At 44.3% G+C, this 27037-nt stretch overlaps 1 protein-coding gene across 1 annotated transcript in view; it reads right to left on the reverse strand.

The window, feature by feature from the left end:
• FER1L6 (fer-1 like family member 6) overlaps positions 1–26527 on the reverse strand; it is a 174220-nt gene extending 147693 nt beyond the window's left edge. Inside the window, exon 1 of the mRNA XM_061438664.1 lies at positions 26133–26527. Within this exon, the coding sequence (XP_061294648.1) occupies positions 26133–26386 (254 nt within the window). The 5' untranslated portion in view covers positions 26387–26527. The remainder of the gene's footprint in view (positions 1–26132) is intronic.
• Between the last annotated feature and the right edge of the window lie 510 nt (positions 26528–27037).

A 27037-nucleotide genomic window follows, 5' to 3' on the forward strand; every position in this document is an offset into this window, starting at 1 on the left:
GCAATATCAGAAGTGGAGAAGATTATGTTGAACTCATATACGCTTGCTCAGTTGCTAAGTGTCTGTTTGTGACCCCATGGACTGTAACCCACCAGGCTCTTCTGTCCGTGGGATTTCCCAGGCAAGAATACTGGAGTGGGTTACCATTTCCCTCTCCAAGGGATCTTCCCAATGCAGGGATCATTGCACTGGCAGGTGAGTTCTTTACCACTGAGCTACCAGGGAAGCCTCTACTTACTCCTGTTTAACTCCTGCTTAAAATCCTAGTTTACACAGTAATGAATATCACACACATAAAACAAAGATGCAGTGGAGCCCAGACCTGAGGAGGTACATGGGGACTCTGGGTCCTACCTGGACCACACTCTTCCCTCCCCCCAAGCACTTTGTCACATGTGGGACCCTAACAGAAGCTCTGTGAGAGGACACAGCATGGCAGTCTTTCCATGGCATCCTGGGAAGAACACAGGCTCATATCTAACCTTGGCTTCTTCTTTATAATCCGTGCAACTGAAGCAAATGACATAACTCCTCTATGCCTCCATTTCCTCATCTGTAAAACAGGTATTAACAAATATCTACTTCACAAAGTAACAAGGATTGAGTTTATATATGAAAAGCCCTTAGATCAGCTCCTGGCAAATAAAAGAAAATAGCTACTATGATTCTTATTTCAAGTCAAGAAAATTGAGGCTCAGAGAGGTTAGGCAACTTGCTCAGTCACCCAGCTACAAACTGGCCAAGCTGGGGACAGAGTTGAGTCTCCCATGGCCAGCTGAATGCTTTTCCTTCTAGACCATGCTGGGATTAAACAGTTTCCATTGTATAGTGTTTAATTTACTCAATAGAGTCATCCATTTCATTATTGACTGTCATTATTCAAAGTGCTCTGGGGAAATCTTAATAGCTGCTGTTCATTAAGCTTGTGAAAGACTGAAGGCAGGAGAAGGGGACAACTGAGGATGAGATGTTGGATAACATCACCAACTCGATGGTCATGAGTTTCAGCAAGTTCCAGAAGCTGGTGATGAACCGGGAAGCCTAGCATGCTGCAGTCCATGGGGTCACAAAGAGTCAGACATGACTGAGCAACTGAACTGAGCTGATTAAGCATGTAGGATAAGTCAGGCATTGGCTTAAGGTCCTGCATACAGTTTTTTCATTTAGTTGTCCCAGTAACCATCTGACAGCCGTGTTCAATCCCTTTTACAAATGTGAAAATAAAAGTGTAAGAGGTTAAGTAACCTGCCTAAGATCCCACAGCTCTAAGCTGCAACCAAGCTCCATCAAACCTCTGCTCTATACCTCCTCCCAAATACCAATTAGAGCCACAGGTTTAACAAGAGTGCAATCCTCCCCAGAGGCTAAACCGCATAGCTCAGAGAGATGTGGAAACTTGCCTACAGCCACACAGTATCCATTGCTGAAGCCCAGCCCCTTTGCACTTTGAGACCTCACCCATCATGACTCAGGTCTCTAAGCACAAACAGAGGAGCCACATCCCAAAGGGCTCCCAACAGCCCAGTCTTTTTCTATGACTGAGTCCTGCTCAGTCATAAGAAAAAGAGCAACCGGTCTCACCTTGGCCACGGAGAGCTTCTGACCGTGCCTGGAAGTACTCGTGCTCACTATCTTCTTGGATTCAAAGCAGGGCCAGAGGCACAGTGTCCAGAACTGGTCTTGGGAGGAGAAAGGCTCCCCTCTAGCATGGAGTGGGAAATGCCCTTTCTGCTGTGTCCACCTGGTAGCTCCCTATCTGAAACCTAGTGCCTGCTGCTTGGCTTGGCCGCCAGAGCCCAGGACGCTGATCCGCAAACACAGCAGCTCAGAGCAGATCCTGAGGGGAGTGGCCACTGGCGTGCTTTATTCCAAGTCAGGTAGCCACAGGTGGATTGAGGCTCAAAGAAACCCCAGCTCCAGACAGTGCCAAAGCCCTGGATACTTTCTAGCCACCATCTAGCCATCCAAGTTAGTCGTTTTCACCATCCTCTACTGCTTTGTAATACGTTTTTTCACTTTCAGTTCAGTTCAGTTGCTCAGTCTTGTCCAACTCTTTGTGACTCCATGGACTGCAGCACTCCAGGCCTCCCTGTCCATCACCAACTCCTGGAGCTTGCTCAAACTCATGTCCATTGAGTCAGTGATGACATCCAAACCATCTCATCCTCTGTCGCCCCCTTCTCCCACATACTACCACACATACTCCCACAAGTAAAGTGTTTTCACTTTTCTTGAGGCCAGTTCTAGATACTTTAACAAGTATTATCCTATTTAAGTCCCACAACAGCCCTCAGAGGTAGGTACTGTTATTGTACCCAATTTATGAATGGTGAAACTGAGTCACAGAGGGGCTGGTAAGTGCTGGGGTTTGAACCAAGGCCACCTGTCCTGATTATTCATCAGAAGGACTGACGCTGAAGCTGAAGCTCCAGTACTTTGGCCACCTGAAGCGAAGAGACGACTCATTGGAAAAGACCCTGATGCTGGGTAAGATTGAGGACAGGAAGAGAAGGGGGCGACACAGAATGAGATGGTTGGATGGCATCACTGACACTGACTCAATGGACTTGAGTTTGAGCAAACTCCAGGAGATGGTGAAGGACAGGGAGGCCTGGCAGGCTACAGCCCATGGGGTCACAAAGATTCAGACACGACTTAGTGACTGAACACCACCACCACCTACCCTCAGAGCCTGTGTGCTCAGGCTCTCCAGCCTGCTGTCTCCTCTCTGGCATTTCATTGGAACTTGTAGTATGATGTTATTTCAAGAAGTCAAGTTTAGAAAGGAGAAAAATCAATGAAACGAAGGCATTTTGGTGGGTCAAATGTCTCAGAAGTCATGGCCTGTAGTGGAGTGAATGGTGGCGCCCCAAAAGATATTCTGAAAAATTCTGCACATTCTGAAAACTGTGAATGTGCCCTCATTTGCAAAAAAAGAGAGGAATCTTTGAAGATGTAATTAAGTTCTAGATTACCCCCGTGTTGTGTTGTGCTAAGTCTCTTGAGTTGTGTCTGACTCTTTGGGACCATATGGACCATAGCCCACCAAGCTCCTCTGTCCATGGGATTCTCCAGGCAAGAATATTGGAGTTGGTTACCATGCCCTTCTCCAGGGGATCTTCCCGACCCAGGGATTGAACCCACGTCTCTTGCATCTCCTGCACTGGCAGGCGGGTTCTTTACCACTAGTGTCACCTGAGAGTGGGGACTAAATCCAATGACAGGTGTCCTCACAAGAAACAGAAAAGGAGAAGACACACAGAGAAGGCCATGTGAAGATGGAGAGATTGGAGCGATGTGGCCACAAGCCAAGGAACACCTAGAGATACCAGAAGCTGGAAGAGGAAGGATTCTCCCAGAGCCTTCAGAGGGAGCATGGTCCTCTCAGCACCTTGAATTCAGCCTTCTGGCCTCCAGACCTGGGAGAGGATACTTTTCTGTTGTTCTAAGCCTCCCAGTCTGTGGTCATTTGTATGGCAACCTCAAGGAACTGACCCACTACCCTTTGTTACTTTCTCTGGCACTTTCAGAAAAAATATTTATTTATTTGGGTTGTACTGGGTCTTAGCTGTAGTATGTGGGATCTAGTTTCCTGATCAGAGATGGAACCCAGGCCCCCTGTGTTGGGAGCTCAGAGTCTTACCCACTGGGAAGTCCCCTCTTGCACTTCCTGATGGCGCCACAGGAAAGGAGAAAAAAGTTGGGTTCTTTCTACTGATCCCTCATGGGGAAGGCTAGGAGGTTGATGCCTGTGGACTAGGCAGTGATGTAAGAGTCTCCAAGAGGCAGAACAGGAAGACAAGGGATAGGGGGAAGGTTTTGCAAGTGAGGACTGAGCCGGTTACATAGTAACTCACAAGGCAACCTCATTCAAGAGCCCCAGCTGAGCCTTCACTGTCCCCAAAGAAATGGTCTATGGCTCAGGGGTTCACAGATGGGGAACATGTTTCCTGATACACGCCTTCTTCCCTTTTTGGTCATTGTGAATTTGACCCCAGTCAGAAGCAAATATGTCAGAGATCCCTGAGCCCCAACCTCAGGTGTTATGGATGGGGAAAGTGATGACTAAAAAGGTGATGTGGTCTGAGGTCACACAGCCAATCATGGAACCATCAGAGCTGGAACCTCGCCTCCAGATCCCTGATCCTTTCAAGGGAGCGAAACCTCCTCCCTTTGTCTGATCTGTTCTTCACAAAAGAAGATCTGTAGCAGCTCTTATCTGAACTCAATAGTCCCAGGGGCCCTCAACGGTTCTCTAGCTAAAACTCACATTTCTCCTCCTAGAATTTAAGTTTATTCCTCTTTATCTGCAGAATGAGTCTTGCTGTGCAGCTGTTATGTCTGACTCAGATATAAGTACACATCATAACAACAGAAGTCAGCTAGCTGCATGGTAGACAGCCATAAAGGTTTGTTGGTTGTTCATCACAGGGAAAACCCAGAGCTTTATTTCTCTGCTTTATCTCTGCTGCTTTCTCTCTCTGCTCTGACCACCTTCCTTCGGCAACTTGACTGGCACATGCCCCTCCCTCCGGGTCTCTGCACGTGGCCTTCTCTGTGCCTGGAATCCATATGCCCACACACACCTCTTCACCCTGTTGACTCCATCCTGCCCCTCAGAAGGATGCCACTTAACATTCCAGATACTCCCCGCCTCCTCCTCCTCAGCAGGTCCTCATGTTTCTCATGCTTTTTCTTTTCAACACTTATCATAGTTTGTCATTTTATTTTTACATAATTTTTTTTTCACCAGCATCCCTTAAACCAAAAGTTCCATTAAGGTAGAAACTCTCTCTAGTTGATTCCTGCACCCAGCACATCTAATTCATTCATTAATTCATTCAACAAACATTTGAATGCTGAAAATGCTGAGCTGGTGCAAAGCAGTGTAGAAAGAAGGAACAGATAAAACTGTGAGTTCTCAGGAAATAGAACCAAACAGATGAGCTATAGTCAGCTCCTTAAGAAATTACCCAGTCACACTTCACCCCCACTATCCACTTCCCTCATTCCTGTGCTTGCCCCTTAAACATTTTAGCCCCAACAGATTTTTCTTCAAAAGGAGGGAAGGATGAGTTGGTAAAACTCAAAGGGCTCAATAATGTAAATGATAGACAACTCTAGGAAATGAACTTCAGAGGAGTGATGCTGTAAAGTTATCTAAAAAGAAGATTGGGAATTGTCTTAATTCAGTTGGCTTCAGAATTATTTTAGAAATTCTCAAAAGAAAGGCTATATTGCAAAACAAGAAGGTTACAAAACTCTCTTCCAGCCTTCCCCACTCTGGGAAGAATAATGCCCTTTGCACGAAGCTGCTACGTCAATTCCAAATCCAAGTGCAGACCATATCAACAAAAATCCTCCTCCACCCTCCCCCATGCTTTGCCTCCTGCCATGTGGCCTTCTGCCAGAGGGACTAAATTTCAGTGTCTACAATCATTATCCCACATACCGTCTCAGTCATGGAGTGTTTCCTTGCAGAACTCTCAAAAGTTGCTATCATGATTCAACAAACATTTACTCATTACCTATTAGACGCCCAGCACTGCAGTGGGCCTATGGGAAACACAGAGCAATCCGGGAAAGACAATGCATTGTGGTCAAGGAGCACAATGGCTTTTTAACAGCTACTACATTTGAAAGGCTTCGGTCACTCCATCGTAACATTATTTTCTATTTCCAGAGTGCTTCATAGATTACAAAGAACTTTACCATACAAAGCTAGTGGAGGTGATGGAATTCCAGTTGAGCTATTCCAAATCCTGAAAGATGATGCCGTGAAAGTGCTGCACTCAATATGCCAGCAAATTTGGAAAACTCAGCAGTGGCCACAGGACTGGAAAAGGTCAGTTTTAATTCAATGCTAAGGAATGCTCAAACTACCGCACAATTTCACTCATCTCACATGCTAGTAAAGTAATGCTCAAAATTCTCCAAGCCAGGCTTCAGCAATATGTGAACTGTGAACTTCCTGACGTTCAAGTTGGTTTTAGAAAAGGCAGAGGAACCAGAGATCAAATTGCCAACATCCGCTGGATCATGGAAAAAGCAAGAGAGTTCCAGAAAAACATCTATTTCTGCTTTATTGACTATGCCAAAGCCTTTGACTGTGTGGATCACAATAAACTGTGGAAAATTCTGAAAGACATGGGAATACCAGACCACCTGATCTGCCTCTTGAGAAATCTGTATGCAGGTCAGGAAGCAACAGTTAGAACTGGACATGGAACAACAGACTGGTTCCAAATAGGAAAAGGAGTTCCTCAAGGCTGTATATTGTCACCCTGCTTATTTAACTTATATGCAGAGTACATCATGAGAAACGCTGGACTGGAAGAAGCACAAGCTGGAATTAAGATTGCCCGGAGAAATGTCAATAACCTCAGATATGCAGATGACACCACCCTTATGGCAGAAAGTGAAGAGGAACTAAAAAGCCTCTTGATGAAAGTGAAAGAGGAGAGTGAAAAAGTTGGCTTAAAGCTCATCATTCAGAAAACGAAGATCATGGCATCTGGTCCCATCACTTCATGGGAAATAGATGGGGAAACAGTGGAAACAGTGTCAGACTTTATTTTTCTGGGCTCCAAAATCACTGCAGATGGTGCCTGCAGCCATGAAATTAAAAGACGCTTACTCCTTGGAAGGAAAGTTATGATCAACCTAGATAGCATATTCAAAAGCAGAGACATTACTTTGCCAACAAAGGTTCGTCTAGTCAAGGCTATGGTTTTTCCTGTGGTCATGTATGGATGTGAGGGTTGGACTGTGAAGAAGGCTGAGCGCCAAAGAATTGATGCTTTTGAACTGTGGTGTTGGAGAAGATTCTTGAGAGTCCCTTGGACTGCAAGGAGATCCAACCAGTCCATTCTGAAGGAGATCAGCCCTGGGATTTCTTTGAAAGCAATGATGCTAAAGCTGAAACTCCAGTACTTTGGCCACCTCATGCGAAGAGTTGACTCATTGGAAAAGACTCTGATGCTGGGAGGGATTGGGGGCAGGAGGAAAAGGGGACGACAGAGGATGAGATGGCTGGATGACATCACTGACTCGATGGACGTGAGTCTGAGTGAATTCTGGGAGTTGGTGATGGACAGGGAGGCCTGGTGTGCTGCGATTCATGGGGTCACAAAGAGTCGGACATGATTGAGTGACTGATCTGATCTGATCTGATGTGTCACAGCAGTTGTGTGACATAGAACGGTTTCCCTCTTCATTGATAGATTAACCATTTAGTTTCTGAGCCTGGAATGACTTACTCAAGTTTGCACAGTTAAAAATGGCCAAAACTGGAAACCATGGTAGTCATGAAAAAGTGCCACTCAGGTCTCTGGCTGCACGAAGCATAGTTCACTGACAGCCCTAGCTCCTGTACCTCTGATTCACTGCTGTGTCACACTGAGATCATGCTACCCAGCAAATGACTAAGCACTGCAAGTGAGCTAGTCCTATAAAACATGGTACTCTTCTAATGGATGACTTGAGTCACAAGAGTCCCTGTTGGCCTGGAGGAAAATTTTTTGGGAAGATTCTTCTTATCCAATTCCCCTTCCTTCCTGCTCTTCATCACAGGAGTCAGGTTTGCATCATAGTCTGAAAACTCTCTGCCTTCTGGTACTCCTTCCTCTTTATCCCTCCCATGAGTCAGTGCTAAGTTGATTCCAGTCGTGTCTGACTCTTTGCAACCCAAGGACTGTAGCCTGACAGGCTCCTCTGTCCATGGGATTCTCCAGGCAAGAATACTGGAGTGGGTTGCCATGCCCTCCTCCAGGGGATCTTCTTGATCAGGGATGAAACCTGTGTCTCTTACGACTCCTGCATTGGCAGGCATGTTCTTTGCCACTAGCGCCACCTGGGAAGCTTTATCTTTGCCATAAGTTTCCCAAATAAATGGGGTTTTTTGGACACACCAAGTGACATGCAAGATCTTAGTTCCCTGACCAGGGCTTGAACACCAGCCCCCTGCAGTGGAAGCTCAGAGTCCTAACCACTGGACCACCAGAGAATTCCCTTTCCAAATAAATCTTGATCACACAAATGCCATCTTGGAATCGACTCTTTGGAGGACCCACTCTCAGTTCAGTTCAGTTCAGTTGCTCAGTCATGTCTGACTCTTTGTGACTCCATGAACCACAGCATGCCAGGCCTCCCTGTCCATCACCAACTCCCGGAGTCTACCCAAACCCATGCTCATTGAGTTGGCGATGCCATCCAACCATCTTATCCTCTGTCATCCCCTTCTCCTCCTGCCCTCAATCTTTCCCAGCATCAGGGTCTTTTCCAATGAGTCAGCTCTTCACATCAGGTGGCCAAAGTATTGGAGTTTCAGCTTCATCATCAGTCCTTCCAATGAACACCCAGGACTGCTCTCCTTTAGAATGGACTGGTTGGATCTCCTTGAAGTCCAAGGGACTCTCAAGAGTCTTCTCCAACACCACAGTTCAAAAGCATCAATTCTTCGGTGCTCAAATTTCTTTACAGTCCAACTCTCACATCCATACATGACCACTGGAAAAACCATAGCCTTGACTAGACAGACCTTTGTTGGCAAAGTAATGTCTCTGCTTTTGAATATGCTATCTAGGTTGGTCATAACTTTCCTTCCAAGGAGTAAGCATTTTTTCATTTCATGGCTGCAGTCAGCATTATTAAAAAGCCTCAAAATGATGGTTTGATATTCGCTTCTTTTGCTGTCCTCAAATGGATGACAAAAAGTGGGAGGAAAAAGCAAGGTACCCAGGAAAACCTCAAGCAATGCAATCTTCCCTGGAAGAGTAGGAAATTCATTATCCTTTATATTAAAGCTTTGCTCCTATTTTTAGCAAATGGTGTGATTTTGATCTCTTAAAATAGGTGTCTTCTTTAACAGATGGGTGAACTGAGTAAAATAAGAAACACAAGCAGTGGATTCTTTTTTTATAACTTTCTTTTTTAAATTAGAATATAATTGCTTTACAATGTTGCGTTAGTTTCTGCTGTACAAAGAAGTGAATCATCTATATGTGTACATATATCTCCTCCCTGTTGAGCCTCCTTCCCACCCCACCCTCCGGCATCCCACCCCTCTAGGTCATCACGGAGCACAGCGGTGAGCTCCCTGTGCTCGTGGCAGCTTCCCACGAGCTTTTTACACACAGCAGTGTAAATACATCAGTGCCACTCTCCGATTCGTCCCACCCTCCCCTTCCCCACGCATGGTTCTGCACATGCGTGTCTCTGTTTCTGCCCTGGAAAGCAATTCATTTGTACCATTTTTCTAGTTTCCACATATATGTGTTAATATGCAATTCTAAACTATCTATAGATCTTAATACTGGACCTATTATTGTGGGTATTACCCTGTTGTTTTAATTGATATCAAATGTTTCCACTCAAGGTTGAAAGTGGGTAATTGTACCTCAGCTCCCTTGTGGCTCAGCTGGGAAAGAATCTGCCTGCAGTGTGGGAGACCTGGGTTTGATCCCTGGGTTGGGAAGATCCCCTGGAGAAGGGAAAGGCTACCCAATCCAGTATTCTGGCCTGGAGAATTCCAAGGACTGTATAGCCCATTGGGTCGCAGAGTCTGACATGACTGAGCAACTTTCACTTCACCCCTTCATGATTCCACAACTGAATGAAAAGGAAATAAATCCCTTGTTACAAATTGTGCTATAGTTTTTCTGTAAACTTCCGGGTGATGCAGCCTCTCAGTACACTGGAAGCTTAGTGGGAAAAGATACTGATTTCTATGTACCAAGCAGGTGTTCCCCTGTGTAAACAGTTAGGCAACAGTCATCTAAAAGGCACATTAGAGTCACCGAGGGACAAGAGGCCTGACATGAGTCTATGTGGGATTCAGCCTTCTTGAATTTTACAAATGTTCCTTCTTCTCCCTTCTTGAGATGTACAGTAATGAAAAGAAAATGTTCTTGGCAAGACAGATAGGGGAAACCAACTAACTGCTTTTGATTACCTGTCATTGAAATAGGAAACAGAAACACAATTTTGAAACCTATGAGTCAACAGAAGTCACCAGGTGGAGGAATACAGGGAAATTAGCTCAGGGTAGCAGGAATTAGTTGAAGCAGAAAGGGAGTAGATGAGTCTACAAAGTGAAGGAGCCAGAAAGAGCCAGAGGAAACCTCCTAATGTCCAGGGGCTGATGGGAACCCTGAACAGCGCAACAGTTCCTGAGCAATGTTTGCATCCCTAAAGGGGCGGTGGCCGGGGAGGCGCTCTGTCAACATTTCTGCTCATCCACAAGGCTGCTTGCTGGAATCGACGCCACATGTAATAATAGTGATAAGAATAAGAATAAAAATAATGGCAGGACTTCTCTGGTAGTCCAGAGGTTAAGAAACCACCTGCCAATGCAGGTTACATGGGTTCAATCCCTGGTCCGGGAAGATCCCAAATGCCTCAGGGCAACTACTGAGCCTGTGCCCCTAGAACCTGTGCTCCGCAACAAGAGAAGCCATCACAATGAGAAGCCCGTGCACCGCCACTAAACAAAGGCCATGCACAACCAAAAATAACGAGCTTAATTTCAAAAGTAATAATGGCTAGGACTTCCCTGGTGGGCCAGAGGTTAAGAATCTGGCTTGCAGTGCAGGGGACGCTTGTTCAATACTTGGTCAGGGAACTAAGATCCCACATGCCATGAAGCAAGTAAGCCCCCGGGGCCCAACTAGAGATCATGTGGTGCAATGAAAGATCCCACGTGACACAATGAATGAAGATCCTGTGGGCCAGTGCAGCAGGAAAAATAAATATTTAAGAGAAAAAATTTTAAATCATAATGGCAATTATGAATTTGAGCATTTTGCCATGCCAGGAACTGTGGCAAACACCTTTATACTCTTATCTCATTTCATCCTCAGAACAACTCTGTAAAGGACCTACCACTGTCTCTATTTTACAGATAAAGAAACAGATATCAGAGAGCTTAAGCTGATGTGCCCAGGATCCACCATCCTGAAGATAGCCAAGACTTGACTGTGAACTTCTGCCCTTAAGGTCCACACTTCACTGCTTCCCTATCCCATATTCAATATATCCATAAGACACGTTCCACCACTGGGGGTAACCTGCATGTTATTGTGTTTTGTGCAATTAAAAAACCCCAAATCACAGTTAGACTGCACAGCACAGGGGAATCATAACCAAAACTGGCTAGAGGACAAGTGTCTTTCTGGAAAATACTATTACGTTGTAAGAGACCCAGGGGAAACATACCATCCTCATTCTACTACTGCCGTACCGTGAAAACTGGATGGCTCTGACTCCATGTAACTGTAAAATTCTCATAGGTTGAAAGTGCATTTGAGAACAGTTGCTGTCACCCTTGATTTCTTCCCAAGCATACTGAAAAGCTCTTAGAGGAGAGACAAGATACATTTCACTCTTCTTGCCCCCATCATCCCATCCATTGTAGGCATCCAACTAATATTATATAGAAAGTTATGAAACTCTGATAGATTATCTGTGTCTGCAAGAGGCAAGACAAAGGAGAACAGTAGTGTGTGTATTTGCTGACTCAACTCCTGAATATCCCCAGGAAGCTGACTTTCTAAAGCTTGAACACTACACATGTGTTTTAGTAATAGTCACTGTCTTCTCCTAACAATGGGAAGACCAGAAAATGCGAGGCGGTTGGGTCCAAGTGAATGGATGTCACAGCACCCTCATTTTGCTTAGAAAATTCACCACTGTTTATTGAAAAGATCAGGCTGCAATCAGCTTTTATTTAAAAATATCAATGCACTTTCCAGACTCAAAGGGCAACATCATAATTAACTAAGTCGATAATACTAAAGGGCTTTGAGCCTCTATGGTGAAAAAGTAGGGCACCATATTATGGGCTCAAAACTAGCTGGGCTTCTTCTCTTCCTCAGGACCTGGCCTTCTCATCGAACTTGAGGAGTGTGGGTCCACTTCTAAGCTTCTGTCCTTGAAACAACTGGTAGGGTTCAGAGCAATTTTGAAGCATGTGGGCAGTTGGCTTGGGACATCCCAACTGGCATGCATCCTAGCGTAACATCAGGCCACTGGTGACACGGCCACTGGCTCTTTCCAACCAAGCGGCTAATCTTCTTCCCATCCTCATACACAGGTCTATCGCTTTCTTTCCACACATTCAACTGGCATTGCAAAGTTCTTTAAGGGATGCTTGCCAAGTAACACACAAACTGTCTAGAAGTCTCTGACCCAAAATGTCTCTGCTTTGATGAAACATTTTGACATTTGACTTTTTTTTTTTTTTTTGCATCAGCTGGTTTGGGAGACTTTTTTCACCTCATCATCTTCTCTAGTATCCTTTTACTGTCTCCCTTTACTGATGATCATCATCTCTACAGATATGAGAGTAGAAGACGTTTGTGTGATGAGTCGGTTCAGTTGTGTCCGACTCTTTGAGACCCTGTAGACTGTAGCCCGTCAGGCTCCTCTGTCCATGGGATCCTCCAGGCAAAAATACTGGAGTGAGTTGTCATGCCCTCCTCCAGGGGACCTTCCTGACCCAGGGATTGAATCCATATCTCATTATGTTTCCTGCATTGGCAGGCAGCTTCTTTACCATAGCACCTGTTTAAACTGGTGCAAAGCAAAGAGATAATTTTATAACTGGTTTGCTGCTCTCCTGGTGTCATCTGGGAAACAAGAGTTCAAATCCCTGAATGAACTTGTTTTCCTTGTGGGTTTAATTACCATATGCTTCCCATCTCCCATCACCATGGATACGTGCCAGGGGCCGTGTTGACCAGATGTCCATGAATCTGCACTTGCCTGAGCCCACAGGTCTGCCTATCACCAGCAGCATCTACACTCAGCTGCCTCTCACAGAAAACAGTGACTTTCCTAGGACCCATTTCTGGAGCTTCAGTGATCAATAGGACCAGTCCAGAACCTGCTAGGTCTTTGCCAAAGTTCTAGGATACATTTGCCAGTGTTAAAGCTGGGAAATGATTTTTACCTTCCTGCTTTTCTAACATAATTACAAGAGGTTAGATAGGAACCTGGAAAGTCTCATTTCAGAAAGAAAGAAACTGCTAAAAAAAAAAACTGATGGGGGCATGTGGAAAGGACACAGGAGCCAACCTGAAGGAGCTTTCTCTGGAAAAATAGGAGACAATTTGAGTATCAAAATCAATAACAGGAGTGGATTATAACACATTAGATAACAATTTGAAAACCCATATTAATACTGAAAAGGGGAAGGGCTAGATGAAGAAGAGAGAGGGGAAACCTCTTTTTATACTCAGAGTAATAATAGAAAATAAGATTTTCATCCCTTGTACGCATGCTCAGTTGCTCAGTCATGTCCAACTCTTTGAGACCCCATGGGCTATAGCCTGCCAGGCTCCTCTGTTCATAGACTTCTCCAGGCAAGAATACTGGAGTGGGTTACCATTCCCTTCTCCAGGGGGCCTTCCTGACCCAGGGATCAAGCCCACGTCTCCGCCTTGCAGGTAGTTTCTTTACAGTATGAGCCACCAGAGAAGTCTTTTCATCCTTAGAGTGAGCACTAGCTAAGAATCATCAGTGAGGGCTAAAACCTCTTCCCACGTCCCCTAAATTTATGCTTATCCCACCAGCCTACTGAATGTGCCCGTGTCTGTAATTAAGAAACAGTTCGCTACTCTCCTCTCCATAACTGCCCACACTTAATGGGTGAAGTCCCTGCTCTATTGAGATGGCAAGAATCTCTAAGGGGAGAAAAAGACAGTAATATTTCACAGCATACAATGAATTGTTGAGGATGCCATGTGAAATTTGTGGGTGGAAAGTGCTGGCCAAGGTGCTCTTCAAATTCATCCTTAAAAAAAATTGTCTCTGTGGCTCCTCAGACAGGCCTTTTCTGTGGTGGCCTCTGGAAGTGGATTTGACAGTTGGCAAAGGGATTTGCAAAGGGTTTTTAACCCAAATCCTGCTCTACTAACTGCCTTTTGTCTTTGGAACACAAGATTTATTTTCTCACAGCAGGTGTGTACACAACAAAGGAATGTCAGTGGAACCAGGAGAGGTCTAGACACACTACCCACAGATCAGACCCGCAGTAAACACCTCTCTCAATCACATGAAGAGGAAGTGGATGAAAAGGGAGCTGATTCTCAGGAATAATTTCCTACAAGCCTCTTTGTTAGGAAGGAGGTCAGCCTGGGGTCAAACTCGTCCACTGACCATGTGTGCAAAGTGTAGGTGGGGCTTTTGCTACACAAAGCTCTGCTTATTCAGGAGAGCAGTGACTCAGGAAGTTCACAAATTCCCAGATTAAATGCTCATTAACAAATCGTTTTCTGGAACTTCGCTGGTGGTCAGGGGTTAGGAATCCTGCCTGCCAGTGCAGCGGGTCTCGGTTCAATCCTTGGCGGGAGAATTAAGGTTCCACATGCCAACTAAGTGCCTCAACTAGAGAGCCTGTGCATCACAACTAGAGACCAGCCCAGGCACCACAACAGAAGATCTGCGTGCCGCAACTGAGCCCCGAAAAAGTCAAAACTAAAATTGAAAAAATTTAAAAATAAAAACAACCTTTAAAAAAACAACCTCCTCATAGAATGCATTTAAGAAGAGATGGGGAAAATGCCAGCAAGGCCTCAGGATCCTCAATGAGAGTGACCACCAGGGCAAGAACCAAGAACCACTGTCGGGGTGTTAAGGGTGGGTGTCGTCTGAGAACTGTCTCCCACATCAGCCTCGAGGAGGAAGCTCAATCCACACCTCTTCACAAAGGCAGAATGAGACAGGACTTCAGTCCGGGTCACTGAAGGACCTTCTCAGATTGCTAAGTGAGACTAGTAAGAATGGCATCTGTTTGCTGAGGTGAGTCTCACCGCTTTCCTGGCACTCTTACACGTGCACCATTGCAGCTTGTTCCAAGTGACCTCTGAAGTGGGTCCAATGTCCTTTCTGTTTTAAAGATGAGAAAACTGAGGGGGCCTAGAGATCTGCCTGGTGGGGATCACTCAGACAGTAAGTGGTGGAAAGGGAATTCAAACCCAGGTAGCCAGGCCTTCGTGGAGTCCACGTGCTTAGTCACCACGCCCTCCAGTCCAAGTCATGGGTGTCCCTCACTCACTGTGAAGCTCTGCCTCCTTCTCTGACTTCAAGGCCCTGCTCAAATGAATGGCTTCTTCCTCTCCTTCAGAGGACACATATAAATACAAACACAAATATAAATATAAACGTAATACAATCTCTTATGGCATTGTTAGTTCATTTATTCTTTTTTAAAAAATACTTTATTTTAGGAGTTGTTCAAATGTCCTTTTTTATGTTACTTTGTGTTGTGAGTTTTTTTTAAATTATTAGTTGTTTATTTGGCTGCACCAGGTCTTGGCTGCAGCACACAGGAGTTTTGATCTTTAGCTGTGGCATGCAAACCCTTAGCTGCAGCATGTGAGACCTAGTTCCCTGACTAGGGATTGAACTCAAACCCTCTGCATTAGGAGTTCAGAGCCTTAGCCTCTGGATCACCAGGGAAGTCCCTTCATTGATTCTTTATAGATACCAAGGGTACACAAGACACAAAATATAAAACCAGGGAGGGCGGGAAATATGGTTATAAAAATATAAAAGGTCAGTACATGGGATCCTCATAGTGATGGATAGTTCTGTATCTTAACTGTGGTGTTAGATCCCAACCTAACACAGGTGATACAACTGTATAGAGTCAAACACACACTTCTACACACACACACACACACACACACAAATGAGTACAAGTAAAACTTAGGAATGAGTGCAATCAGTGGATTGTTTCAAAGTCGATGTACTAGTGGTGATATTGTACTATAGTTTTGCAAGATGTTACCTTTGGAGAAACCGGGTAAAGGGTGCATGAGATCTCTCTGTATTATTTCCCATAATCGCGTGTTATCTTCACTTCTCAACAGCCTACAATTGTCTCAATAAAAATTTCAATTAAAAAAAAAAAAGAAGGAAAATAATGCCACCTAGTAGGATACACATATGCACAGGCTTGAGGATAGAAATGACTCAGTGTGTACATGTTTTATCTTGCCCACTAGACTGTGGTATCAGGGAGGGTGGGACCACGTCTTCTATAAAGTCACAGCCCTAGGAAGAAATGGCTAAGTAGGTAGAGTTCCCTTTCTTGCCCTCCCTCTTTCTCTAGTTCTCACATTTGACTACATTTGAAGCTACCTGACCCTCATCCCAAAGATGTCTAATGTTTTCCCTTCCCTGAATATCACCCATCAAGGGCATCTCTCAATACTATGTTTATAATCAAGATATAAATGAGAGAGGCATCCTGGGGTAGTACAATTGCAGAGTGGAAGTAAGACCACAAGCCCTAGAAAGCAAGGTCCTGCCTCTATATTTACCAATTTAACCCTTCTCTGATTCAGACTTTCTTCCAAGAAAAGTATTATTTTCACACCTGTCTCTCACTGTTGATATGAACTCTAGCAGGTAAGGCGGGCTGGCATCCTGGAAAGAATGTAAGATTCTGGAACCAGAAGAATTGAATTTGATTCTCAGTTCTACTACTTACTGGCTATGTGTTGGTGGATAATTCATGTGACATCTCCAGTGTTCATCATCTTCAGTTATACTAAAGCTCATCGTCCTTCCCTCATGTGTATATGGAAACACTCTGAAACCCTGGAGCATCAAAATAAAGGCTTGTGTAGCTCTGCCTAGCTCACCACCATCTCCTTAACATTGATATTTTTGCATGTGCATGGTACAGAATGGATGCTTAATAAATATAGCTGGATGAATGGGTGGAAGAATTAAATCATGGGCCTCCAGTGAAACTATTCTTTATTTCAACCAACTCCTAATACCTCACAAGCTAAGAACCTGGAGCCTTTCCAGAATATCTCTATCCTTAATTTCTTCATAGTTCATCTTTTAAAGCCATTTCCTAAGGCCACTGGACATGACCTAGTGACTAAACAACAACAAAAAGCCACTGTTGAGTCCCAAACTCACAGCCATTCATTGGTATTAAAACACCCTCTGTTTCCCTTAGAAACACCCAGTCTGGGTGTGCATTACTGTCTCTAGATTGCTGTTTTAAAACATTAATCAGTTGAAATAAATGAAGGCTACTATAAGAAAACCTGACAAAGAGTCTTGTTCTACTGATGTCTTTCAACAGCTGATATGAATCAGCTGTTGAAAGACATCAGCTGTTGAAACACATGTATATGAATACATGTGAAAGAATCCTATTTCCTTTTCTTTTTCCTCATATTGCAGTTGTATCAGTTGGATTTCTTAGTGGCAAGTTACAGAAACACTCCCTGGCTAGATTAACTAGAAAAGGAATGTGTTAAAGGATATGAGACAGTTTCAAATTCTCAAAAGTGAGACGCGAAAGTGAAGTCACTCAGTCGTGTCCAACTCTTTGCGACCCCATGGACTGTAGCCCATCAGGCTCCTTCATCCATGGGATCTTCCAGGCAATAATACTTGAGTGGGTTGCCATTTCCTTCTCCAAAGGATCTTCCTGGAGATCGAACCCAGGGATCAAACCCAGTCTCCCAGATTGCAGGCAGACTCTTTACCATCTGAGCCACAAGGGAAGCCCCAGATTCTCAGGGAAACTGGGAAGACCTTGAAGACTACAAAGCCAGGAGCAGTGCCTCACACATCACAGACAGCCCCTGGGTAGACCCCACCTCTGGGTACAGATACTTCAGTTTATCCACCACACTGGAAACCAGAGGTACTGCCAGAACCTCTGGTACTGCTCTCTGAGAAAATGGATATTTGGGGACTTCCCTGGTGGTCCAGTGGCTAAGACTCTGCACTCTCAATGCAAGGGACCAGGTTCAATCTCTGGTCTGAAAATAAAATCTCACATACTACAGTGAAGACCTGGTGCAGCCAAAAACAAATAAATAAATAATAAAATAGGCTATTTGCCCTTCCCCGCACCAAAATCATTCTATGCTCCACCTATTTATTTGTGTCACTAGCTTTCAATTCAAAATCTCAAGTGCACACATCTGACTGGTGCAGCTGGAGTCTAATGTCAGCATCCTAACTGCAAGGCAAGCAGGTTTATTATGGGTTTTACCTTGGGAAGAATTTACAGATGGGAAAGAAGATTAGAGGTGTAGAGCAGTTGGAAAGAAAAACTGTCTCATTCCACCAACAATAAATAACTTCAATAAGTCACCACCAGGCAGCAGTGATATTGGTTAATCCAAATATGATTTTTTGCTCTAAAAAATTGAACATGTTGAAATAATCATCAGTGAATTCATCTGTATCCTTTGTATGCAAAGGTGAGCATTTAATGAGAATTTATGGAGAAATTTTGATGAGAAGATTTTTTTCAAATTCCATTAGAAGGTAATTTACAAATCAATGAAACTTTGATTCATATTCAAGTATTAATAGAGAAATTAATATTCCTCTCTAACCCTTATCATCATTTGCAGCAATTACATAAGTAGAGCCCTGCATTATTCACAACATGAACTTTGCATACCTTTCCAGAAAGGGAAAAAGAAGCAGTGAGAAGAAATCTCATCAGACAACAACTTTAGAAACAGGGATATATAGAAGTGTAAGACAGCAGTCAGTAAAGCTTCATAAAGAACAAATCCTGTCAAACTGAAGTAACTCAGCTCTCTTGCCAAGCTAAGCTAAGTTAAGTCACGTCAGTCGTGTCTGACTCTGTGTGACCCCATAGATGGCAGCCCACCAGGCTCCCCGTCCCTGGGATTCTCCAGGCAAGAACACTGGAGTGGGTTGCCATTTCCTTCTCCAAGGTAACTGCAGAACGTGGAGAAGAAGCGATAAATGTGATCTACGTTTATTTTGTCAGCCTTTGGGATTCTGCCTTGAATAAAGCAGGCATTAGTAAAGTAAGATAGTATCAGCCAGCCCATCCATCTACCAGCCAGAAGTACAACTTGTGAAGAAGCATTAAAATAAGATCTCTTCGGAAATGAACGCTTCGGAAATGAATGCTTCCACAAAAGCCAGTGTGAAGATTTTCAAAACATAGGATGTTTATTATAGTCAAAGCCAAAAATTCAGTTTCACAAATAAAAACTAGGTTGCCCTTCAGATATTTGAATAAAGAAACGTGACTTCTATCATTGAATCCTTACCACTCAGAGTTCACTTGGTTTTCCCAAAGGATTAATACAGATTTTATTTCCACTAACCAGTTCCAGTAGAGACCTAGAAAATTTTTTTTCATCAATCCTCTTATCTCACGAATAACTAGACTCATTATTATGATGACTAGCCCAGTCTTTCAGCCAAGCCATGAGTTGAATCTTTTATTTTCCCCAAAATGAGATTGGTTGTTAAAGTCTCATTATTGACGTCTGACTCACTTCTGTGATATAAAACTAAGCTCCCAAGAAGCTTGTCTTTTTCACTGCCTGCCATTTACTGATTATCCATGACTCTAGGCAAATGGCAAAACTTCTCCAGACTCTCGCTTTCTTACCAGACATTTCCTCACCAGCTTTGGAATAAATCTTGGGGGCAAATCTCTCCATCACCATGTTGGAGTGATGATGGCCAAGAGCCACAACTCTTGGCTCAGAGAGTAGAAACTCATTGTGCAGCAGCCCCTCCCCAGGACAGGAAAAGACACAGTCGGAGGAGAACAAAGAGGGCAAGACAGGATGCGGGGGCAAGAGATCACAGCTGCTGTATTTTTGGAAACCAGAGCCAGGACACATGATTCAGAGGAAAAGAAGAGCTTTGGATGAGTCAGTCTGAGTTCAAGCTGACTCTACCACCATTTTTTTTTTTGAATATGGACCATTTTTCAAATCTGTATTGATTTAATTATAATATTGTGCTTCCATGTTTTGTTTTGGTTTTTTGACCACAAGGCATATGGGATCTTAGCTTCCCAAGCAGGGATCAAACCCACATCCCCCTGCATTGGAACATGCTAAGTTGCTTCAGTTGTATCTGACTCTTTGTGATCCTATGGGCTGTAGCCCTCCAGGCTCCTCTGTCCATGGAATTCTCCAGGCAAGAATACTGGAGTGGGTATCCATGCCCTCCAGGGGATCTTCCCAGCCCAGAGATCAAACTTGTCTCTTTTATCTCCTGCATTGGCAGGCAGGTTCTTTTCCATAGTGCCACCTGCGAAGTATTAATCCCTGGTCCTCCAGGGAAGTCCCTCTGCCCTTCTTAGCTACAGAGTCTTCACCAGCATCTCTTAATATTTACCTCCCTGGGCTGCTGTAAGAGTCAGTGGGATTAAGTAGAATATAGAAAGATAATCACCATTATATGAATGGTTTTTGGGGGGCTGGAGGAATTGTAGGGGGACACTAACATATAAATCATATACATCAATTATAAGATACAATGGAAGTGCAACATGTAGATCCAAAGTGACCCTTGGAATCTACAAGCATGGCAATTTCTTTTTGAAGTCGGGAGTAGGGTAGGGAAAGGGCATAGGGAGAAGGATTCCAGGCTCTCTTGAGTCCAGGCTCTGTGTCTCTTATGTCTCCTGCATTGGCAGGTGGGTTCTTTACTGATAGAGCCACCTGGTTACTCAGCCTTAAAAAAGAATGAAATCCTGTCACATCCTACAACATAGGTGAACCTTGAGGACATTATACTGAATGAAATAAACCAGTCACAAAAAGACAAATCCTATGTGATTCCACTCACATGAGGCATCAAAAATAGTCAACATGTTGATGTATGGCAAACACAATAACAATATTGTAAAGTACCCTCCCATTAAAATAAATAAATAAAAAATTATTAAAGTAGTCAAACTCAGAATAGTGATTATCAGGGCAGGGGAGGAGGAAATTGGGAGCTGGTGTTTAGTGGGTTCAGAGTTTGTTTCAAAAGATGAAAAAGTTCTGGAGATTGTTTGCTCAACAATGTGCATATATTTAACACCCCTGAATACTCTTAAAAATGGTTAAGATGGTAAATATTATAGCATGCCTTTTCTATTTTAAATTCTATTTTAATTTTTAAGAAAACAGTCCCTCAGTGGCAGAAACCTAACCTGATCTGTCTTTTGTCTCCAGTACCTAGAAGAGTACCTGGCATTTGAATTTGTTGAATGAGTAAACAAATGTATACTACATTGCTTAAAACTTTATTATGAAATCACGAAGTCCCAGAGTAAGAAGAAACCCCAAAGGTCAAATCAGTGTGTCTTCCTGTATAAAGCATGAATTCCCTACCCAACAGAAGCTATGTGGTCATTCAGACTCACCACGAGTGCTCCTTGCTCAATCCTGTCTCCCAGACAGAGCCGCCATGCCACCATCTCTCCTCCCAGCTCTGGGGGCCACGGAACTAGTCTAGTCTTGGTTCTTCATGACAACCCAGCGTTAACCTCCGAATCCTCGATTTTGAAGTGGATTACAACCCTCGGGGGCCAGACAGTGTGCCCATTCGTTTAAAGGAAGCCATAGAGTCACAGAAGGATCCAAGAACTGGCTGGAGCACACCCACTCTGAGCTGCAGTTCACACTGGCCACGCTGTGTCCCCCATGGACTGACCGCCCCTGCTGCCCTGGCTTTGCCCCATGCCGCACACTGAAGGGGCACTCATGAAGTATTTGTTGAACAAAAAGAATCTATTCATCCAACTGCCTTTAAGCAGAGCTCTCTAAGAGGTAACCTCAGTGATGAAGGTCCAGCTATTTTTAAGGACTCCAAAGCAAGATCATTTCACTCACTTTCTCTGAAACTGCTTCCAACATTCAGTGACCATTTCACGTAAAAGCATTCACTCCTCGGCTGTCTGCTTTCTGGACTGTTCTACGATTGTGCCATGAGTTTGAAGTCCCATCAACCCAGCTAAGCCTCGAGTTTCCACAACTTCTCTTGCCCCTGATACAAATACAGGTTAAATTTTAAAAACCTTTGACCTCAGCCAGATTCTCATTTCTAGAAATTTTTCCTGAGGATGAGATCATAAAACTTTACCAAGGAACAAAGTTGAATACACAAGGATGTTTATTATGGAATGATTACGTTAGCCGAATATGGGAAATAACTCAAATATTCATCAGCTGGAGGCTAATTAAATAAATGTATTTTGTATATACAGTGGAGTACCAGGTATTCATTAACAACGACAGGGCAATATGTACTCATTGAATTGAAAAAGAACCATACAAGACACAAGCACAAACTTGATTAGTTTAAGAAGAAAATGCAAGAAAAGGATTTAACTCTCACAGAATCTTGGTACGATATGGGAAAAGAAACCATAAAAGTCACAGTGCTTTTCAATATTAAACACTTCTTTTCAATCACCCACTGGATAATGGAATTTTCAGTGCATGTCGATAACATTCAGAGGAAAAGTAGGTTACAGAATGGCATGTATAACACAATTCAGTCTATGTTTTTAAAAATGCATATCAGCATAGAAAGATGCCTGAAGGGATTTTTCATCAAAAAGATGAGTATTAATCTCTGGGAAGCAGGATTGGGGTAATTTTACTTTCATCTTTATACCTTTTAGGAGAAGGCAATGGCACCCCACTCCAGTACTCTTGCCTGGAAAATCCTATGGATGGAGGAGCCTGGTGGGCTGCAGTCCATGGGGTCGCAAAGAGTCGGACATGACTGAGCAATTTCACTTTCATGTGTTGGAGAAGGAAATGGCAACCCACTCCAGTATTCTTGCCTGGAGAATCCCAGGGACTGGGGAGCCTGGTGGGCTGCTGTCTAAGGGGTCGCACAGAGTTGAACACGACTGAAACAACTTAGCAGCAGTTATACCTTTTACTGTGTGGTTTTACATTTTTATAAAAGTTGTGCATTATGTTTACAATCAGCAAAAATTGTAAGGTTCTTTTCATTTGGGGAAAGAAAACTGTATCTGGAACAAGAAGGCTCTTATCAAATACTAGTTAAATGGAAACTGACTCATAGTCTTTTGGTAGAGGCAGGATTCTACAAATGACATGAATAGATGAAGACCTAAAAGGCCTTCCTGACTGCTAAATTGCACCAAAATGCCCTAGTCTGCCGCCTGAGTCAACACCATGGAAGTAACGTTTCTACTGATGTGGTGAGGGCTCACCATAAGTGAAATCCTCCACTGTTTTGAAAGGCTTGTGCTTTCGACATCTCATTCAACCTTCAAAACTAGATTTGTGGCCAGTTTCCCAAACTGAACTCCCTAAATATCTGTCTGGCCAGCATTAGGCAACATTTCTGGGTTGGGGATGCACAGTTGCTTGCTGGATGGATGAGCAGGTTGTTGGATGGATGGGTGGACGGATGGATAACAGGAATGAATTCTTTTCCCTCTTTTGCAGACAAGAAAACAGAGAAGCAGAGGTGAAGCAACATCCCTAGGGTGATACTGTTAGTCCATTATTAACTCGAGGGTTGGACTCATTCCTGTATAGGGTTTCCTAATCAGCTCTCTTTTATCAAAAGCCACTCCCACCCCAAATCTTTCTTTAGGAGGAAAGTCTTCACTATCACTGACAGACATAGATCTGATAATCAGGGCTGATATTCAAAGCGGCGTGGGTACTGACCTGTCGAAATGGCATGGGTGCAGGACCCCGGAGACCCCCTGCCTTGATCAGCATTAACCCATTAATTGCCAGATGCCAGTGGATCCTGGGTGTCAGGACATTCATTGGGTTCAAGATAGGAGCCCACTCAGCCACTGGTTTAGAACTATTTCATTATTTTACCAACAAATGCAGCCAAACACATGCATAATGGTTGGATATGAACTCTGCCAAAAACCCTCCATGACACACTGCAGTGTCACTCCCCAAGTGAGAAGCTCTACTCTCCACGCACAGCACGGCCCTTGCTCTGAGCACTATTTATAACTCCACTTGAAACCTTCATCCTGACACATCCAATTTGCATGCACAAATGAAATCAAATGTCATTATCCTCTTCTGAAAATTTTCCTGAGCCTGGCCATAGCAGAGGATCAGGGCAGGTCTATAGAGGGAAAGAATGATTATAAAGGGAGAGAGGATGTGATAAAATCTCAAAAAAAGAACTTCCCAGTCCAGTGGTTAAGACTCCACTTAAGGGCTGCACAGCTTCAGTCCTTGCTTGGGGAACTAAGATCCCACATGCCATGCAGCATGGCCAAAAAAATAAAATAAAATCTCAAGAAGTACAAGACAGCCCCATAGAAGGCCAGTCCTTGCTTGAGCACAGCTCTCCCTGGACACACATATGCTGTGTATGTGCAATTTTGTTCCAGGCACCAGGTAAAATTCTGGAAGACAGACTGTCCCTGACCTCAGTCTGCTCAGACTTTCAGAAAGTAGCAAGAGAGACATTGGACGTAGCTGTTGTAAAATGGAAAGTGAGAGCGGACAAGAGCACTGTGGGAATTCAGAGGAGAGAGAGTTTCTTTCCCCCAGAGGAAATCTAGCAGGGCTGCCTGAGGAAGGCAACCCCCACCTGGGTCTTCTTGAGAAACTGTGACAGTAACCCTTGAGGAGGAAGGGAAATGTGCCAACAGAGATCAACTCAGGCCAGTCTGGAAGCAAACATTACCGTGTAAGGCATTTACCAGGAAAATATGCAGACAGACATCGCATGTGCCCTACTGAACTTGTCCTCTCAGAGCGATCATGCTTTCTTGCCTCCCAGCTTTTACCCCTGCTGTGTCTTCTACCTGGAACATTCTCTCACCTTCTCCACATTCAGGAATGTTGTTTACCATTCACCCTCCACTTCTCAGCTTAGATGCACTTTTTCTGAAAAGCCTTCCTTGATCCTCCAAAATGGATGAAATTTCTCTTCCCACATGGGTTCCTACTCCTATCATAATTTCACAGCACCCGCATCATAGTCGTCTACTTTGCTATTCATCGATACCACTTCTCTGCAAGCGCTCTGAGAGAAGATCTGGGTGATCCGTGTGTGTGGACCCAGAACCTAGTAAAGAGCTGTACTCGTAACAGATATATTTAATAAATGATTGAGTTTTCAAAGATGATTCAGCAGCCCATTTGTATACAATTACCCCAATCCTGTCCCCAGGCAGAGCTGACGATGTGCCCAGCTAATTCTACCAAGTTGCTTTGTAGATGAAACAATCAAATGTGCTTAGACTGCTTTTCATTATCCCACCCCTTTTCACCAGCCCCAAGCCAAATGAAGAGCGAAGGCTTGTTCTGGACGCACGACTAACTTCCCCAAGGCCCTTGTGGCCATAGGGGTGCAGACTGAGCCCCAGCAAAACTCCCCAGGCAGGTCCAAGAATGAGACCATAGGACTAAAAAGACCCCACTTCTTATTTACAAAATGAGAGAAGAGACTCTGAAGCAAGAGATGGCCAGAGCAAGAAAAGAAACCACAAGTTTAAGCTGGCCTTATAGGTTAGTGCAATTACATCAGAAAAGGGCCTGGTTTCTGAAAATACAAAGCATTTAATGTTAACCCTTTATAACTCCCCAGTGGCTCAGACTGTAAAGAATCTGCCTGCAGTGTGGGAGATCCTGGTTCGATCCCTGGGTCAGGAAGATGCCCTGGCGAAGGAAATGGCAACCCACTCCAATATTCTTGCCTGGAGAATTCCATGGACAGAGGAGCCATGGGATCACAAAGAATCGAACAGGACTGAGCAGCTAACACTTTTGCTTTCACTTTTCACCTTATGGCTCAGTTGGGAGAGCTAAAGGAATTTTTTTAATGTTCAGAATATTAACAGTGGTTATCTCCAGTGATACTGTGAGTGATTTTTAAAGTCCTCATAGCTTCTATATTTTCCAAGTTTTCTACAATGAATATGATATATTTTCTCATCAGAAGGGGAAAATTCTGTCTCTTAGGTGCATGTATGTACTCAGTCATGTCCAACCCTTTGTGACCCCATGGACTGTCGCTTGCCAGGCTCCTCTGTCCATGGAATTCTCCAGGCAAGAATACTGGAGTGGGTTGCCATTCCCTTCTCCAGGAGATCTTCCTGACCCAGGGATCAAACCCACGTCTCCTGCATTGGCAGGTGGATTCTTTACCACTTGAGCTGCCTGGGAAGCCCTTTAAGTGCATGGTCAGACCCAGCCGTCCTTTCTGGCCCATGAACTTTCCCTCCTAAGCTTTAAGTCTCAGTTAATCTTTAAGGATTTTTTGAAGGGAGGCCCTCCTTTCCCAGCTCCCAGCCCTTTGGCTCTGGCCACACCCAGAAACCTTGCTAGCAAAAGGAAATATATTACTTGGCTTTGGATGGCTTCTCCATTCTTCCTCTTCTTGGTGGCTCCTCTGGGCTAGTAACTGGCAAAATCCTGATGTCTGGCTTTATCCAGATCCTGGGCACAGGCTTCTGAGTTTCACAGTCATCTGGTGGGTGAGGCTGTTTGGGGTGTGGCTGAATCAACACTCGCTGGCGTGCACGGCTATTCTCGAGCATCATGTTACCCAGTGTAATCAAAGGTGCAAAAAGAAACTGTCCCATGAAGAGTGGACCCATCCATCAGACACGCCTAGCAGCATGTGTCTTAATTCCCTTCAATGACAGAACCAAAGGCTAAGTGCCTTCAAGCCTCAAACTCATATTCTTCTAAGAATTATGTTTTAAGACCATGGTGGCTCAAGTGCTAAAGAATCCACCTGCCAACCCTGGAGATGCAGGTTCGATCCCTGACTTGGGAAGATCCACTGGGAGAGGAGATGGAACCCACTCTAATATTCTTGCCTGGAGAATCCCATGGACAGAGGAGCCTGCTGCTGCTGCTGCTGCTAAGTCGCCTCAGTCGTGTCCGACTCTGTGCAACCCCATAGAGAGCAGCCTACCAGGCTCCCCTGTGCCTGGGATTCTCCAGGCAAGAACAACTGGAGTGGGTTGCCATTTCCTTCTCCGATGCATGAAAGTGAAAAGTGAAAGTGAAGGCGCTCAGTCGTGTCCGACTCTGTGCGACCCCATAGATAGCAGCCCACCAGGCTCCCCCCTCCATGGGATTTTCCAGGCAAGAGTACTGGAGTGGGGTGCCATTGCCTTCTCCACAGAGGAGCCTAGTGGGCTGTAATCCGTGGGGTTGCAAAGAGTTGGACACGGCTGAGTGTACACATGCACATATACCATCTCATTGCAAGGACAACATGTTATTACGATCACTCAGGG

Source organism: Bos javanicus, chromosome 14 (genome assembly GCF_032452875.1).
Source record: "Bos javanicus breed banteng chromosome 14, ARS-OSU_banteng_1.0, whole genome shotgun sequence".
In the NCBI taxonomy this organism is placed as follows: Eukaryota; Metazoa; Chordata; class Mammalia; order Artiodactyla; family Bovidae; genus Bos; species Bos javanicus.